Below are 19,482 nucleotides of genomic sequence, written 5' to 3'. Positions count from 1 at the left end.
GAGCAGCTATTTAAACATCAAATAGTGTCGGGAAGAATTTAAGGTGCCTTTTACATTCTCATTTTCATGATTATAAGCAGGAATGGCAGTTCTTATGTTAGACTCCTGCACAAACCAGCAACCACACATTCACCCCAGCACTTCCCTTCGATCATCATACTGATGTGGCTGCCTTTATTACCACTGATGGGACAAGTCGCAGCGAGGATATCAGGGGAGTGTCTTCATGTGCCGGAGTACATCTGCGTGAGCTCCACAAAGCCGACGGCTCCCACAGTGGTGGCAGAGGAAGTCACAGAGCCAGAGGAGATCCGCTCATACCCACTGACAACGAGTAATTTACCATGAAGCAAATGTGACAAGTCAACTGCATATCAGCAGCACCTATTCTGTGTTCTTCACCTGCGGGGATCAGGTGAACATTTGCAAGCTCCCACACTGATTAAATAAGGTCTCACGTAATGCGATTGTTTTCCGGCTTCTTGTGGAGAACGTGACTTCTTGTTGGCCTTTCACCACAGGGAGGTGAGTGTTAGCTGCAAGCTGAGTTGGTCATCTGCATTTTATGATATGCTCATACTTCATAAAAGTAAAACATGTCAAGTGAGAAAAAGAAAAAAAGTGTTATGCCGTGAACTGTCTGAAATGCAGTCTTATAGATTTAGGTTGGTTTGGAAAGCTTTGTCCCCTTAGTATGTGAAACCATTATTTATTGACTTGAAATTTTAAGTGTGATAAAAGAGCAAAAACAAGTACAGAAGACGTGATGGTGTAAAATTTGTTGTTGAATTAAGTGTGAATAAAAACATTTTGGAAATCATTTGTTTAGCTAACATCAAAAGTACCTTTATGCTCAGAGGATTGGAAAGAAACAGGTGAAGCTGCTTAACAGAGATAGTTCACAGTGTCTTTCTCCCATCCTGTGCCCAGGGTGACATTGGTAGAGAACTTCTGAGTTGCGTAAAGGCTGGTGGCAGCGTCCACTACTTCCAATACTGCATTGGATTTTAAGTCGCATGTGTACTACACCATCACGATAACAGTTTCACAGCAGTCCCATCACTGCATTAGGAGAATGGCGGTTGCAACGCCACAAGTACAATCAGTTGGATTCAGACACTTTGTATTTTCTAATTTGTGAGTGAATGTGCTATATGTGTACATGAAGCTGCAAATAATCAATCTTGTTATCCAAAGGATGGGAATTAGAAAGATAATTTCAGAGTTGCTTACACAAACAAATCCAGACAGGCAGTCAGAAAGCAGAGTTGATAAGACAACAAAAAGACTCAATGAGGGAACACAGAACCTTCTCAGAAAGATGAACCAGAGAACTGGAACAAGAAATAAATGAACTGAAAACAGCTTAGTGAGAGACCAGAAGATGGACATAATTTAGGGAATACTAAGTCAAGGAACAGAAAGCAGAAGCTGAATGAAAACAAATACAGAATTCATGTTACAAACCAATCAGCAGAACATATCTTAATAGAGAAATTATTTGAAATACAAATCAAAAGGGTGATAAAGAAACTAAGAAACAGAAATATTAGGAAATCATAAAGTAGATAGAATATTGTAAACAAAAGGAAGCGAGCTAAATAAAAATAGAAGAAAAAAAGATATTATAGATATAAAAACATTGCAATGAGTACATGGGCTGTCTCAAGCTGCAAACTCCATGCCATGTTCTCTCACTCAGTCACCTGCCGCAATCAGCTGGTGTCCATACCACTTATAGGAAATGATGTGATAGCTCCCATACATCATCTAAGGTTATGTCTGTCTTTACAAAACCGCTGTAAACCTACAAAGACAAAATATTCATAATTATAATGTGCAGCTGTTAAATTGATCTACTCTGTAGGTATTTTGCACCATTGCATTTTTGATGCAAATACATTTTCCAACTCTCCTGTTTATCTTCTCTTTACTACCATCTATGCTGCACCTTATCTCCTTCTCTTTTTCCAACATTGTGTTCCCGTCCCCTGTCCTCTCTTCCTGTTTGGCAGCAGACCCAGTGCTTCCCAATCCAATTATCCTTTTTGAATCCAAGATGATGCATCAGAAGTCTTTGAGGCCACTTTTCCAAGAGGGGATAGGATGGGAGAGAAAGATGGGCAAGGAAAAAGAGCAGACATGATGATTGATGGAATGTGATTGGGCAGGAGTGAGGCAGAAAAACAGAGTAAACAATGAGTGAGAGAGGAACTTCAAAGACGGTGGAAGATTTACACAGATATCACTTTTACACTTTTAAAAAAAACAAAGATGAGTTATCCCAATGTTTTTGTTTTTTTTTTCTAAATTACAATGATGTTTTATATTGTGTAAAAACATTGCTCTTTGCAGAATAAATTCCTACAACAGAGAGGAAGATGACTATCATGGCTAATGTATGCTCCAAAAAGGGTGATATCATCAAATCTTTTTCCGATTTCATCTCATCTACTGGGAATTTATTGATTAAAAAAATGACTCTAATTCTTAATAGCATAACATAATACAAACTTATTTTTTTGTAATTAAGCTTTGAATTTGTCTAGATATTCTGCTGTGGGCATAATTGTGCACAGTTCATGTTTTTTAACCATAGGTGGCATGGACTTTAATTTAATCCAGACATGTTTTAAAACGAATGGAGATGTAAAAATTCTGTACAGGAAAAAAATCAAAAATGCAAAACCTTGAATGTATATTTGTTTAAAAATGTATGTAGACTAAAAGGAATGCTATTTAGGTGAGCCTCCTGATTAGTGACTATCATGGCAATGAATAAGGAAAAGTACTGAAAAACTTTTTTCAACTCATAAAAATGCTCTTGAAAGTAACGGCAATGAATCCTTTTTATGTAAATTGAGGCTCATTTGACCAGTTATTAATAATTCCTGGCAATTTTATTTGAAAAGGTCTCAACTGGGTTTCAGAAAAATGTATAAGGGTGTGACGAGTGGCTCGCTTTAGTCTGGCATGAGTGGAGCTTTTCTTTGTGAATTCCCATTTAAGACCTGAAGCTTGACCTTTTCTGTCTTGATAAATGATGGGGACTACTAAGGACATAATTATAGAAGTTTCAACAAGTTTTTCTTTGGAGTTGGACGGTTGTTTTACTAAATTTCACTGACCATTGTCAGAGAACATAGCTGAATCTTATGCACCTGAATGTTAGGTGCATACGATTCAGCACCTATCGTTCAGTGGAAGGTGCTAAAATGATAAGCAACAGGAACTGTGGGATGGGAATTTTTCTTACACAATCCTCTCACATACATTATTAAATTTTAAAGCACACAAATTGTACAATAAGTTGCCATGTTTATGATTGGTCACAAAATGAGAAAAATCAATTCCAATAATCCAAACCAAAGTTTGAGACATCTATAGAAAGCTTATGGTTCAAGTCTGCTTGAAAACCTCAAAAGAATGTTGAGCTTGAAGCCAACAAAGTAAACAAAAAACTAAAATAAATGGCAGAGGAAAAGCATTTTCATATAAACGCTTCTTTAAACTCAGAGTTGACAGACAAGAAAGAGGAGGCAGTTGAGTGATTCATCTGAAAATGGAAGTACATAATTTATAAAAAGCTGTCTGTCATATTAAGACTGGAAAAGATCATGTGCATTTGTCAAGATTTGGAGCAGATACTACAGAAAAGACTGAGTGGTTACAAAATCTTCAAATAAAATTTGCCAGCTTGATAGAAGATTTGAAGCTGAGGAACAGAAAAGATCTAAACACTTTCCCATATGTGTTTTTATTTAAGCTGACTGATTTCTTCATAAAGTATTTTAACAAATGGGTATACAGAATGATATTTCAAGGCAAAAAAAAAGCTTGATGCTGTATATGTAGAAGGAATTCATGAAACATTCAAGTGATTTTTAAAAAGACAAACCTCTTGATACACCCTTCAGTGTTTTAGGTGTCCATTTTCCTGTGCTTCGATGTTCAGAAGAACGCCATCATTGTTTTTAGCACAGTGTGCAAAGCTGAATCTCAATAACCGTAATTCTGCCTCGTATTTACATGCTGGAGGTTTTATGTTGCACTGTGCAGTGGTAAACTGCAAGCCAGTATTTCTGCACACAGAGTATAATACGAATGTGGTCATGGAGTGCCTAACAGAGTGGGAAAAGGACCACTGATAATGAGCATAGACTGTACGAGTGGCTTAAAAACAAGCTGCATAAACGAGATTAACAAAAGTTCATGAATATCATTTTCCAACTGAACAAAAGAAACCAAATAGATGAGTTGCAATTCATCAAGGTGACTAGAGTCCAGAAGCATAAATTTTTATTTAAAAGAACACAATGTTTCTACTTGGTCTAAATTTGGGTACAGTTTAAAACATTTTGTTGAGTTATACTGTTCTTGAAGCAAAAACATTGAAAATATAATTTCTCTGTGTTATGGACAAATTCTGCTCATGCAGCTCTGGTGAAAGTTTAACACAAGCTTTTCATAGTTATTCGTCACCATCTGGCATATTTATTTTTTTAAAAAGCGCAAATTAAGGAGACAGAGTGGAAATTAGTGGAATTGATAGAGTGCAAGGTGCACATAAATCTGTCAAACTTTTCCCTTTTACAATGCAAAAAAAAATAAAAATATCAGTGGCATGTGAGTTGTTGTTGGTTTTTGTTCCATTCTTAACAGATAGAAACTGCCTGAATGTTAAACTCCATAGTCCAAACATTCTCTGATGAGTTGCCAGAATCTCTGCTGAGTCTAACATCCTTGATTTATTATGAAAATTTCTGATTCCAATGATAAGAGAGCATTTACTGTATGTGTAACACAGCAACGTAATGTAGCTGTAAAACAAACGGGCAAAAAAACAGCAAAAATAAAAAACATATCTGAGTTAGAGGAAGAAGCCCTAAGTATGTTTGAGTGCAATTTTACTCAAAGATTCTCATCAACAAAATTTCATGCAATGTTTGTGCAGATAAAAGTAAGATAAAAGTTTAAAAGCAAGATAAAAACAGTATGAGCTCATTTAGTTGCTGATCTGAGTTTCCTGAAAATATACAATTTAGGTTCAGCTAAATTAGCTAAAATATGTTTCACCAGTTCACTCCAGTTATCTCTCTTTTATTTTGCTTCATTTTCTATCTCATAAGTGTCCATTTATTTTCTTAGTCCGCACTTCTTTTTTCTGTTTCCAAGTCACATTTCTTTAAAATTAATTTTTACTGTACTGTTTTTGGGGGTGTTTTTTTTTTTTTTTTACATCTGGATGAAGTTTCCTTACATCACACATTTTGTACTTCTCCCTGCATGTCTTACATTCTTCTTTTTTGTTTGAATATTTGAACTTTTGCCCAAGCATGACAAAATGTAATTTAAAAACACTAAATAGAACATTAAAACATACTTTTTCTGTTGCCATAAAGGAATGCACAGACCATTCTACTTCATGTTGCTGCATCTTATTGTTTTGATTCTTTATCTGACATTCTCTTCTTCAGCTAACATATCCCCATTTTACATATTCTCGTACAATACACTGCATGATTATCTGTCGGAAAGGATTAAGTCCTTTTCAAACTCATTTTTAAACCTTCTTGACTTTGGGGTGGTTGAATAAAATCCCTCTATTGGTTCCATTTAAGAATGACTGGGGTTTTTATCTGGTTTAATCTGACGAGTGTCTCAATCTGTCAAGAGACTATCATGTTGTAAAAGGGAACTAACACTCAGGTGCTGAGGTAAAATGACATCTACAAATTTAAAAGGTGTGACAGACCCAGCTGTGTGGAGTTTCAAGGCTCATCAGATACAAAGAATCCTACTAAGAATAACTGAGGCAGTATGTCACGGCTTACCGAAATATTAATGCCAAGCATTACTTTTTTTCACATTTGCTGAATAGGTAAAACAAACTTTCAATTTATGCAAGGAGTCTTTCCCTAAATCTAATTGTAGCCTGTAAATTATTAATTTCATTTTTTTAAAAGCTCAAAAATGACCAAAAATAATGTTAAATAGATAAGTAACAACAGAAAACAATGTTGAAGGGATTTCAAAGCACAAAGCTTGTGTTCTGAACAAAAAATTACCATTATTTCTAGCTGACAATGAATGTTTGTGGGTGATGCTTTACAAATTAATCCTTGTTCATTTTCTTTCTCATAAACAAACAATAAAATCAAGGTGAGAAAATATAGAAAGGATGCACAAGGACGGAACCCGTTTCCCACCTATGAAGCATATATTTTTAGATTTAAAGAGAAATACCACAAATTCCTCCTCACCAGGTATGGAGGTGTAAGTATTCTATTTATATTGAACAATAACATTTCTGTAACAATTTTTTTTAAAATTCTACTTCAGATCCTAGCAAAGACATACTATAAACTTTTAGACTGATAATATTTTCCAAAGAGGATTCAATGCAAGGTATGTTGCATGACTCCGAAGAAACAGTCTCACATATCATTCTGAATAACATTTCTTTTATTTCATTATCCAAATAAATTATCCCACACTGGGGATTGAAAAAGCATTCTCTGTTTAACTTGTTTAAACTGTGGACCCATGTATCTTTGACCAGATGACAGCAGTGTGGTCAGGGTCAAAGACAATGTATTTAGCTAATCTCAAAATATTACTATGACAAGATGAGTCATACAGTTTTTCAGCTGGGTGGTCCTCAATCTTAGAGCTATTTTTCACTTGATGAAAAAGCTCATAATTTTTAACACAAGAAAATCTTTCATATCGGTTTTGCAGAAATGCAGAACACTCATGATCACTGAGAAACAAAACACAAGAATTTCTTTACTTGCTCAAAAGGACCTCAGGTGTCGAAGGAAATATATTGTTTGTTTTGTTTTTTCAATACAGAAGTTGGTCAATCGTGACTCCTAAATATTTACACAACAGTACAATAAGGATTTGATTATCGATCCTGTCTTTATATGTGCTGTACAGGTAAACATGCATAATTGTCCTAATGAGATGTATTGCTACCTTCTAAAGGACTGGTGACTTAGTCAGGATGGGCCTGACATTTACATATCAAATGGTAAATGTCTTGTACTTGTATTGTGCTTTATCAAGCCGGTGGATCCCAAACCGCTTCCCACTATATTCAGTCATTCACCCATTCACACACGGATAACAGATGGAGCCAGGATTTGAACCAGCAACCCAGCATTTACAGTACAAACTCCTACCACCATCAGCACCATCGCCCGAAGTTGTGAACAGTTGTGCTCTGTCCTGTAAGAAAAGCTTATTACCTCAAAGTTTAATCAATTCTCTGATGCTACCCACAAAAATGAATGATTTTTAAAAATATTTGTCAAAAATAAATAATGCTTTAGCATTTCTTCATATGGAACAGCTTGGTCTCAAAAAAACAGAAAGACTTGCCCCTTCAGTGTGACTTCGATCTTCAAAAAACCTCTGTAGCAGGATAATCTACTTCTCAGCCTTTAACATTTCTGTCCTGTGTTACAGAAACATTGTGCAATCGGGCAGAGGTCAGAATGCAGATTTTGCTGTTAATTTAGAATCAAGTGACATTTTGTTTTTCTTTTGTTAATAGCAGCATGAAAATTGTTTGGCACTTGATTTTTATGTATTCGCAGTCTTCAATCAGCATAGATGGTATTTAGATAATGTTAATAACCATCTCGCAGCTGGGGGAAAAAAAGCATTTACAATAAAGATAATATAAACGTCAAGTTTCCAGTCACTATTTCCAATAGATTTATAACTTTAGTTGTTCTGCCAGATTAGCTATAGGCACTAGGCTATTAGATTTCCCCATTGTGTTTCAGTGAGTTCCAGTGAGCTGCAAATTGTTCTTTTGCACATATTTTAAATGTCATATTCTGACTGTTCTCTGTGGTTTGTCATGCATTCATTTATCTAATTGCACAAGTTTGCATTCTGGCTCACTGCCGTTAGTTGTAATTGTATAGCTTGAAGTTGCAAAATGATTTCCGAGTAGACAGCCACATCACCACCACCGTTATCACTGCCTCTGTCTCCTGTCATCTCTGTCTTCCATTTACTCCCTCTCCTCCCTCATCCATCCTTCCCCTCGACACGTCTCAAGCTCTGCCTGCCAAACTTGCATGACACACATTTCCTGCCTTTCAAGTCTTCTCACACATCTCTTTTTTTCCCTCTGTGTGCATGTCCTGATATTTGTGCAGCCTTCTGTGCAGATTGTACTGCGGAGAATTTCTGACTTTTTGGTGAATGATTAGGGTCACGAGGCTGTGACAGTAATGCCTTTTTTCTTAAATACACATTGGTTTTAGCTGTTAGCACACACAAAAAGCCAACAGACTTGTCGATAGAGACTTTTAGGAAGGACAACAGCAAAATGTGTGGAGGTTGTTTTCAAACGCCTCTCATTAAAAGATAAAGCACAATGTTGATGAGGCTATTTAACCACACTTTGCAACCTCGTGTAAATGATTTATGAGGTATGGTGTGAAACTATGTCTGGAGAAGCAACAATTTAAACTCTGATCTCATTACTTTTGAAACTAAGTTAATAAATCTCTATAACAACATCAGCTTCAAATGAACTTAAGTTTTAAGTGGTTTCATATTTCCAGAGTCGTTTATTATACTTAATTTTATTTTATTGTGCTTTGCTTCCAAACCACCTGAGCCAACTGTCAGGGGGGGTTTGTTGTGAATAAAAACACTATTGTTCAGTAGTCAGCAAGAGGAATGGTTGTTTTCGTTTAATGTTGGTTTCTTAAAAACAAAATACAGAAACTATTTTTTTTAAATAGAAAAGCTTCACAACAGATATCACTGCTCAGTATGTCTGTGAACTCAGACAGTAGACTTTGATCTTTTAAAAAGGGAAGCACAAGTAAAGATTTAGAGTTAGAAAGTTAAATATGTTTTATCTGTCTGCCCCCCTACTTTTTCACAGACTGCAGCACATACAGACAACAAAACACTATGAAGGAAGAGGAACTGTTACTAAAGAGTTGTTAGAATAGCCACCAAATGGTATAAGGAGGTTTTATCAGGCAAATCCCAGAGGATCCTATAGTGAATCAATACAGTAAGTGAATGTCACAAAATTCAAAGGATGCCAATGAAAGAAAGTAACTCCAGTCTTTGAGATTAATGGAGGTCATGTGGATTTGCAAGGGGACAGGTTTTTGTGCCATGAAACTATTACCCATATAGGATTTAGCATTATGGGCACCCACACAATAGGTGAAAGTTCTTGTCACCCAACATAGACCAAACCACAGAGGTAATTGTACATTTGGAGCCAAGCAGTACAGAATGCTGTAAAATTCATATCTGCTTTCCAAACACAGGTTTTACACTCATTATGAAACGGAATGAACCTGTTTATTTAGTAATGTAGATATATCACTTGTCTAGATTTGGGCAATAACAAGGCTGAGCCCTCTTAGCCAAATGTCTTAAGATTAATTAAATATAAAATGTTGAAGAATTATAAATATGAGTCATAATCCGGTTAAGACATAGCTAATAGTCACCTTTATGTCTTATACTAAAGCATATTAAAACTAGTCTTCTACCAGCCCTGAACCGGAACTGGTTTGCTTATCAAGTGAATACATCAATCAATGATGCTATTCTTACCAATCAACCCCAGCCAGAAAAGATTGGTAATCATATGTCCTCTACTTTTACTTTCAGCACCAGCTCCTTGCATGGCTGTGTTTTGACTCCACAACTATAATCACAGGACACTCATAAATGCACTGATTGCCATCCCAGTAACACCATATCATAACCATAACCATCACCCTCACACTCACTGACTCATTTCAGGAGACAATAAGAAAGCCCATAAAGCTGAGACACACGGACTGGGCATATGGTGGACAGATAATAACTGGGCTCTCAACACTGGGAAAAGCAAATAACTAATTTTGAAACTAAGGGGAAGTGGTGCTGACCCATCTTTCCACCAATAGTGATTGTGTAGAGGGTAAACAGCTTTAAATGTTGGCCAGACTCAGATGGACGCACAACAAAATTGATGCGGTGAAGAAGACAAAGCAGTGCCTACATTTCGGATCTGTGGGAAAAACTGTTGCATGTTTTCTAGCTGGAAATTCATACTATACTTTGAATTTGTATGAACCAAAGATGACAATATCAAGGTTTATTGTACACTCTATAAAAGACAGTCTGGTTTAAAGAAAAATTACAAATTAGAAGAAGCATTTAGAGATTTACTGTCTACAAGTGCCAGTTCAATCTGGAGAGACTCAGATGGAGATGAGAAGACAATTAGAAGAGTTTATTGACAAACAGAATTTAAAGTCTTTGGCGCTCGGGCCCCGGCTGGGGATAACGGTTATCGCAGCGTTAGCGATAGGCTTCAGATGAGCATCCCCGATGCTGTTAAGAACGTCATCCCCCGGGGCCCGGCACTGGTGGTGGAGGTTGAAGAAGGGTGCGGGCCTCAGGACCGGGCGAATGGAGGAGAAGGGGTGGTGGTGGGTTGAGCTCGGCTGGAGAGCGAAGGACACCATGGATGAAGGTCCTTATCAGCTGGGACTTGGTCGGTGATTGGACGTGACGTGGCTTGGTCCGGCGTTGATAGGTCGACGATTGTGGGCAGGTCGCTTCAATTAACGGGTCCCGGTGGGGATAAAAGAGTCTTCCAGTTTGAATTTGCGCCTAGGCTTCATTTGTCCAAGTATGAGTTCTCATAGATTCAAGAATACCTTTTTTCCAAAAGTGGTTTTAGTTTTAAATGCAGCTAATTTTCTTTTTATTTATTATTTCATACTAAATAAAAAAAATGGTGTCAGTCATAGACAGCTGATACCAACATAAACGGCTTCCTATCTATATTTTCAATATATCTGACTATCAAACACAGTGAAGGGGTTGGTTGTTTTGCTAAACTGAAAGGAACTTTAAATTAGCATGTTTTTTTTTTTTCTAATTCCTGTGACGCTTGAGTTATTTAAAGACCTTAGACTGAAAAATTTATTTGTGGCCCTTTAAGATTTGTTTGAGCATGTTTGCTATGAACCTATATTTATGGTGATCAGTTGTGTTGTTTTTATGTTTTATGATATGCATGCAGTAGTAGGTTGATCTGTGAAACAAATATATATTTTTTATGTGTGTGGCTGATACAGATGTGAGTATGGAATCTTGCTGTGTGCAAAATATTCAAAAACATGAGATTATTCAAAGTACAGTAATTTCCTAGAATGCACGCTTCCAATAAATTGTTGGAAAAAAACAGTCAATGCAGCAATTCTTTCAAGATGAAAAACTCAAACTTTCCAATGACAGATTTAGATTTTTACTGAGTCTGGTGATTATGACAAAAACCATTGAAATGCTACTTGATTCGACATTTCAGGCTCATAAAACAAGCCTACAGAAAGCTGCAATTTCACACTTGAAGGGAGCAAAGCTTTTGTCACATTTTTATTATCTCTGATCAGTGGATTGATGAATATGAGATCATATAGGAGAGCCAACCTTTAATATCAAGTGCACAGATTATGGAGATACTGTAGATACAGTTCCAAGTGGATACTGCCATAAGATCTTGCAATCTTCTGATATTTCTCATATGTCCAGGTGCCATGAGCTTTTAGGGGACTTAGGTATGGAGTTGTGTGCTGTTAGCTTAACCATTATTACATGTGTTTGAGACTCTTATTTCAAAGCAAGAAAGGAAGTAGCTTTTGAGCTGTGTTGTCATATTGTGTTACACACATGCTACAATAAATGCACAAACCTGGAATGGATTACCCTACTGTGATTGCAGGTTTTTAAGGCACAATTTGCAGATTATAAAACCTTTACTTCATTTGAAAAAACAAAACATGGCCATTCATAGTTTCTCTAAAAATCTTAAGAAAATTTCCTCCTTTTCCTGTAAACTCTACTATTTCTCATCTTCTTGCATGCTTACAGCTGCGGTTACAAGTAAAGAGAAACAGTAAACTGCAGTGAGACTGTTGGTTCATTCACAAACACTTCAAACTGGGATTGAGATAGCTTGTGGCAATCGGGTTGTGATTTCTGAAAGGGCTAAGATGACATAACCTAACCTATTGTTAGGTTTCCAGGCCACCAGGTTTAGGTAATGATCAAACTGCAGATGTGTCAAATCTAAAGAGTAAGGCAGTTTAGAGTTCATTAGCCATGAGAGTGATGTAGCCAATGATTTATGAATGACCGGCGGCAGGAGGGGCTCATATGCAGCCATATTGCAAAGCTGTTTTGCAAACACAGTATTTTATTTATTTATTTTTTTTATTCAAACAAAGTGAGAAATTCTTTGTGTCCTAAATTCTTACATATTTACATATGAATGTAGCTTCACAATTGTACCAGCTTTGACTTGACTTTTGTCAAAACAGAAACATTTTAGAGAAAGGGTGCATTACCTGAGAATAAAATCCTCCTTGTATTACAAGTGTCATTCATGCAGCAGTACGGGGGACTATCTCTGCTTTTCAACAAGACTGCCTTGAGCCACAATACCTGTCAACATGACAGACAACCCTGTCGCTGATTGAGAGAATATAAAAGCAAGACTGTGATGGGCATAGAACGTTTCACCGATTTTTGAAGTGAAACTGCTAACTTTATAAAAAAGAACAGGAATGCAACCTGTGGTGTCTATTCATCTGGCTTCTGAAATCTTGTTTGTGTTAGAAAGATGTTATACCATCATCAATCTACTGTCTCTGAAAAATTCATTTTTGTAAGTGTTGTTGGTTTTGTGTTGTGGGTCAGAAGTAAGTCCATTTAACACTCTGAATCAATAATTACATTTCAGAAAATGAGTTAGGCCTCCGCCTCAGGAATTGCACTTGATTAAAAGAAAAAAAAAAAGTTCCTCATAAATATATACATTTTAGTACATTTTGGAATATTCCACCACTCAATTGTCTAACAGTGGCATTTGTAAATTTGAATTCAAATCTCCAGAGTCAGAGTGGCAGCAGGTTAACAGACAGTTCCTGTAACGCAGTCAGCTGAAAACATGAAAATCGGACTCCTCCAAACAGTTCCCTGAGGGCATCGGGCCAGAGAGCAGCAGCCAATCAAGCATGCAGTTAAAACCTGGAACATGTCCCTTCCTCATATCGGCATTCCCTCTGGACAGGAAAATTAAATTGTCTAAAATATGGATGTTTGAAGATGGTGCAGAAGTTTGCATCACCTAAATAAATAAAAAATGCAAAGCTTGTATTGCATCTTTGTTTTATGTATTATTTTTTTCCCTTTGGAAATTAAAATTTCAAAATAGCTTTTTTTAGTTAATGTGGTTATTTTTAATAATAAAACTTGTATTAATTGTGTACCCTGTTTAATATATTTTGTTTGTAGTTTAAAGAGAAAATCAGCAACACATCTATTGTTGATTCTGAATGAATTAGGTGTTTAAAAAAAGGCTAGAAACGACTTCCCAGGATGATTACTGCCAACAGCTTATTTCTAAATAATAGATTTATAGTTGTTTTTTTCTGGTTGCAGCAAAGAACTTTTAATGTCTTGTTTTTCTTTGTTCTCCTCTTTTATATTCCTTAAAATGATACTGACAAAAATCATTCAATATTACTGGAAAATAAACAGTGGAAAAAAATAATCCAGCTCCAAAAGCATCACACTCAGAGACACTCAATCGGCATAGAGTGTTAGTCTATAGGTCAGTACAAAACATGTACAAAATTCAAAACACAGAACAATGTTAAGCTACCTTCACCTTGAAACTTTCACTGAGATTTGTGAGATCTAAGCAATCTTGATCTCACAAGATCTCACAAGATTGGATGCCCCATCAAATGTATGGAACAACATTCACTCCTTCAAGCTGAAGCTTTATATTGCAATAATAATCAAAGGCATCCCCTCAGCTCCATTTGCCTCCTCTCACCTGATCCTGTCTGGCACTCGGTGGGTCTGGTTTCCATCACTCTGGCAGTTCCCTGCATACTGGGCTCGACTGTTGGCCCCCTGGTCCCTCCGTAGAGCCATCGCCCCATGAGTGAGCACTGAAACTCCCTTGGCAATACGTCTGCAAGATAGCCAAGAGAAGAATGTGAGCCAGGGATAATAGGACATTTTAAAGGGCTTTCGCTGACACTGCTGAGGTCCAAGGGAAATTTATGAAAGGACATAGACTGACTGGGCAAGAGTCATGGAAGCCCAAAAGCTTGCTTGTACACCTGAAGATGTGGAAATCTTCATACTGCAGAAAGAAATCAAATATACCTCTCAGCTCTATAAATTAAATGGTGAAAATCCTTTAATCCTTTTCTAATTTAACAAAATATCAAGGACTTTTGAATCTGAATACAAAATACAATCCAACATTTATGAGCTTATCTCTTTGTTATGTAACTTATCCTAGATAAGCCAATTTTTAAGATAAGGATGGGTTAAAGAAAACACGTTGGTAACAACAAATTAAGCCTGGAGGGTGAAAGGAGCCTCATTAAATAATCGCTTCACACAGAATTACTGCCGCAATAATTGCTAAAAAATTTTTAGGTTATTTTTAGAGCTTCTGAAATCATGTATGCTGATAATGATAGAATATTAACATTTATTGCTTGATTTATTTTTGTAGCAAAAAAAACAGTATTTATAGGCAGAGGGCTGTATTACCTTCAAATTGCCCCTTCAAAACCCTTTTTGTTTGATCGACAATGGCGTCAGTTGTGAGAACAGGCATCACGTAGCAGATCTCTGATGGTGTGGTGGATGTGTGAAAGTGGGTAATGTCGGCCAAAATTTCAATATGTTTCCACAGACTTTCTCTGCTATCTGTGGTTGAAAACAAGGTGTAGCTTCTATGTTAATGTAAATGGACAGCAACAATTCCCATTTTGCAAAAAGAAATGTAATTTATACCACAGAATAATTCTCAACATCAGAAGAATAATCAACAATCCATTAGGGACCATAAATTATAGGTTCCAATGTACAAGTTTTGACAAGACTTCTTAAGAGGAGAATAATAAATTTGCTTTACATGATGGCTCTGTCTATCTATCAATCAATCAATCAATCAAATTTTATTTGTATAGCACATTTCAGCAGCAAGGCATTTCAAAGTGCTTTACATCATTACAAACACAGAAACACAATGCAACATGGAATCAATAATCAAAACACAGCATTAAGTCAAGTTCCATCAATAAATTTGCAATTGATTACGTTTCAAATACAATTCTAAACAGGTGGGTTTTTAGTTGAGATTTAAAAGAAGTCAGTGTTTCAGCTGTTTTACAGTTTTCTGGAAGTTTGTTCCAAATTTGTGGTGCATAGATGCTGAAAGCTGCTTCTCCTCGTTTGGTTCTGGTTCTGGGGATGCAGAGCAGACCAGAACCGGAAGACCTGAGAGGTCTGGAAGGTTGATATAACAACAACAAATCTTGAATGTATTGTGGTGCTAAGCCGTTCAGTGATTTGTAAACTAACAGCAGTATTTTAAAGTCTATTCTTTGAGCTACAGGGAGCCAGTGTAGGGACTTTAAAACTGGTGTTATGTCTATTGTTATGCTTTCTTGTATATGTAATTCACATGCAAGATGGCATTTTTACCACTTTAAAATGGAAAATTTTAAGGAATTCCATGTTTAATGTTTCAATCCTTTATGGTGACTTGCAGACTTGAGCCAGAGAACTTCCAATCTTTAAATCCAGAAGATCTGATCTGGCACGTAATCAGAGGCCAATAATGATTTTATCTACATTTTCTACATTTACATTTATCTTTTAATTTGATTGGCAAATCAAATTAAAAGGTACTTGGAATCAACTAATTACTTACTTCATTCAAAATTTGATTTCTGTTGCTAATAATCTACCAAGCCTGCTGATTGTATCTGCATTAAACAGGCCAAATCTTTATTCGATCAGGTCAAAGTAGGTGCAGTGATTTTGGAGGATTTAGTAAAGGAAGTTGACACTTTAAACCCAGGATTCTTCTTAGGAATGTTCATGTCTTAGAAACTGCGTATGTTTTGACAAGTAATGTGTCACACTGCATATCAGCAAAACTGTGTAAGTTTGTTTTTCCTTTTAAGTATTTAAATATAAAGATCAATTATCAAACAAGTCCCAAAAGTAAAATAGCTATCATTTAAAACATGTCAAAATGTTATATAATACATATAAAACATATAGGTGAGAGAATAACAAAGAAGAACAATAAGTTTAATAAGTTATTTTCTCTTCTTTCTCTTCACTTTATTCTCTTCTCCATCAAGCCATTTTCAGGAACACATTCACATTAGTTTTCTACGGAAAGAAAATAAAATCTAAGGATGCAGCACCTTCTCATGGGCGCAGTGGAGGTGTGTGAAAATGCTGTGTGTAGCTGTACTTAAAACTATTTAAAAAATACACAGCAGTTCTGTTTTCTTGCTTCTACTTTAATCTGCTTACGTAGTTGGCTTTTCAACATCTTAACTGCAACTGTGGAAAAGATGGGATGAATTTTAAATGAAATATAGATTTACAAACAGCCATTATGCTGCTTTTATGACTGCAAGCAGATGCACTTGTTGGAAGTGATAATAGATGTCACACAGGATCAAATATCGTAAGAAGAGGGATGGACACTGAAGGGGTGATCAACTTAAAACAAGTGGAAGAGGCAAAGAAAACAAGCCTTATGTGGTATTTAATATTTTAAAGGGTGAAGATGCCAAAAAAGAAAAAAAGAACCAGTCTCTTAATGCACTACCTGGCACCCAATCTTTGTTACACTCATTTGGCATCATAACATTTCTGTGATAGATCAGGTCGTGGTTAAAGTAGCAGTTTCCTTTGGCCCTTTGACTGAAATATTTAGACTTTAATAGTGCATTTGAAAAATTGTTTGTACCCTTGAAAATCATCACGGTTGTTGTGTCATAGCCACAGTCTTCAAAATGTTGTCCCTGTTCCCTTTGCAGTGGTGGTGATTTTTAAACAGCTTTCTCATGGTCTTTTCCTTTATACCCTTCCATAAAAAACAGATTTGTTAAGTGCACCATTAATAGGTGTCCTGCTAAAAGATTCTACCACCTCATGGGAGCTGTTGAGAGTAGCTTGGGCAATAGACCTCAGCAGCACCTCCATAGTTATACCCTAAGTAAGACTTTTTCCTCATTGTGTTTTTATCCATGATGGGTTGAACAGAGCTCTATGAAATCTTCTCAGCTTAGGACATTGTTTATAGAATAACCCTGAGTAAACTGCACCACCTTTATCCCTGACCTGTCTGCTGTGTTTCTTGGTCTTGATTTGTATTAGCTAAGGCATATAGAAAACTACATATTGCTAAGCTTATAGTTGCAATCTGTCAAAGCAAAAAGGTGCACGGGATATAAATACATATGCACCACACCATAGATGAAAGCACAGTATATCTAAAAAAATTTGCTTGATTAAAAAAAATGCTAAAACATAATGAATGAATTGAATAGAGGACAATAATTCCATAAGAAGGAAAGGGGAGGTGTTAAGGCTATGAAGAATATAAGACTGTATAAATGTTGTTCTGTCAGTTGGAATTATCGGTTTACCTGAATAATTGTACTGCTGATGACTGCTTAAATGAAGAAAAATAAAGGAAATTATGTTAATAGATCTAAATCTAACAATACGTGTCACAAACATGCATCAAAGTCAAAGTTCTAAATTTATTCAGGTGCTCAGTAAATAAAAATATCTTGCTGTCTGTCTTAGGGAAATATTAATAGATCAGTCATTGATCTGTGGAAAGCTTGAAAGAAATGCAGGACTCTTTGTGAAGGCACTACTTTTTTATTTAACCGTTGACTCGACTCTGCTTTTTTTTTAACAAAACCTATCAGTTATTTCTTGGATTCCATTTGACATGATGATAAAAAAAAAGCAAAACAAAGCAACCAAAGAAAACAACATTAAATTTATTTTCTGAGTCACATTTTTAACTCAGACATTGAAAATGCTCACAGAACAGCTGAAAAAGCAGGAGTTCAAAAGTTCAAAAGGATATAAATTTGAAGTGTCACATGCCATCATGTCAGCTGACATGTTTTCTGGGTGTTTCAATGTAACTTCAAATGCTGTAATGTGTCAGTAGATTGATTACAGCCAAGAATACAACTATATGCCAAAGAGTCCTCAGACCCTGATTCAGAGCCGTTTCTTGGAGGAAAGTCAACCAAAATTAAACAACCAAAACAAATTGAAAAAGAAATAATAAGAGAAGTAAAACCACTTAAACTAAGAGGCCAAGAAATAGATGCAAATCCCACTAAGAATCAAAGAGAAGCTAAACCAACAATACACTGAGAACACAATTAAGCATAAAAATTCTGCGAACACAAAAACTATCCAGATGAGAGTAAAACAATTTTACCAGCATTAAAAAGGACACATACATAAACATCCACAATAATGAGCAAAAAGTAGCTTGAGGAGTGGAAACAACCACTCAGCTTTTTCTTCTTACTTTCATTTCAAACGGGGAGATAATTTATTTCTTACATGTTCTTCTAGAATGCTTCCTGATTATACTGGAAGGAAAAGTGATGAAGTTGTGATAAATGAAAATCTTATCTTGCAGGGTTTGATGTTTTGAATCAGCTTATGAAGCAATGACAATTTAATTTTACATATGACTTGAAAGAACGGTTTGGCTGCGGGTGAAATTCCAAACTCTGCAAAAGGGGACACTTTTTTTTGTTATGTTCACAAAACTACTGATCCATGTCACAATTATCACTTCTTTTCAGTGAAGGAAAGTTCTCCAAAGATTCTCCAGCAACCACAAAATGCTGTGGCAGAAATACTAATCCAGCTGAAATAGGCACTTTACTTTAAGGCCAAAACTGACTCTGATTAATGTGAACCCTTAAACTGTGAAAATTTATTTTTTATTTATTTATTTTTTTAATGTCAAATAAATGAATAAAGTACAAACCTAATAAAACACGGCTGTTTTGTCTTTTGTTATTATGTCTTCCTATTCCATTGTATATTCTGAAACTGACATAAAAGTCAAAGCAGTGTTCCAGGAAACATAAATCAGACCATACTATTAAAATACACTGCGCATATAAAACTAAGATAAGGGGTTAGTGCCATTGTTCCTCATCTTGTAACTCGGCAGTTTCTGTATTTATTACAGATTTATGAACCTACAAAAAACAGCAATTTTAACCATATTTACCCATCTTTAGTCATGATGAAAACCCCTTCATCATAAAAGAAATTTACTTTGACAATGAATATATTATCCACCTCTAGATATTTCATACCAACCATCATTTTGGTTGACGCATAGTTTACATGAAGGAAATGTGACTCCAGTAAACAACAAACTACCAGCCGGAGGTTGTAGTTGTTGCAGTGTTTTTGTTTTTTTTTCTGGTCTGGTAAGGAATCATAATCTGCCAAATATAATATGATTTGATGTTGTACTTCACATTGTCTTCATATTCAATCCCTGAATATATCACTATGGATTTTGTTTGAAACAGA

The 19,482-nt window shown here is 35.9% G+C and overlaps 1 protein-coding gene across 1 annotated transcript in view; it reads right to left on the bottom strand.

Annotated features, from left to right (window-relative positions):
• The window catches only part of grin2da (glutamate receptor, ionotropic, N-methyl D-aspartate 2D, a), a 207,017-nt gene that overhangs the window by 75,350 nt on the left and 112,185 nt on the right, over positions 1-19,482 (bottom strand). The window contains exon 6 of the mRNA XM_032581124.1: positions 13,895-14,035. Within this exon, the coding sequence (XP_032437015.1) occupies positions 13,895-14,035 (141 nt within the window). The remainder of the gene's footprint in view (positions 1-13,894; positions 14,036-19,482) is intronic.

Source organism: Xiphophorus hellerii, chromosome 13, assembly GCF_003331165.1.
Source record: "Xiphophorus hellerii strain 12219 chromosome 13, Xiphophorus_hellerii-4.1, whole genome shotgun sequence".
Classification (NCBI taxonomy): Eukaryota; Metazoa; Chordata; class Actinopteri; order Cyprinodontiformes; family Poeciliidae; genus Xiphophorus; species Xiphophorus hellerii.
This window is presented reverse-complemented; position numbering and strand designations above follow the sequence as displayed.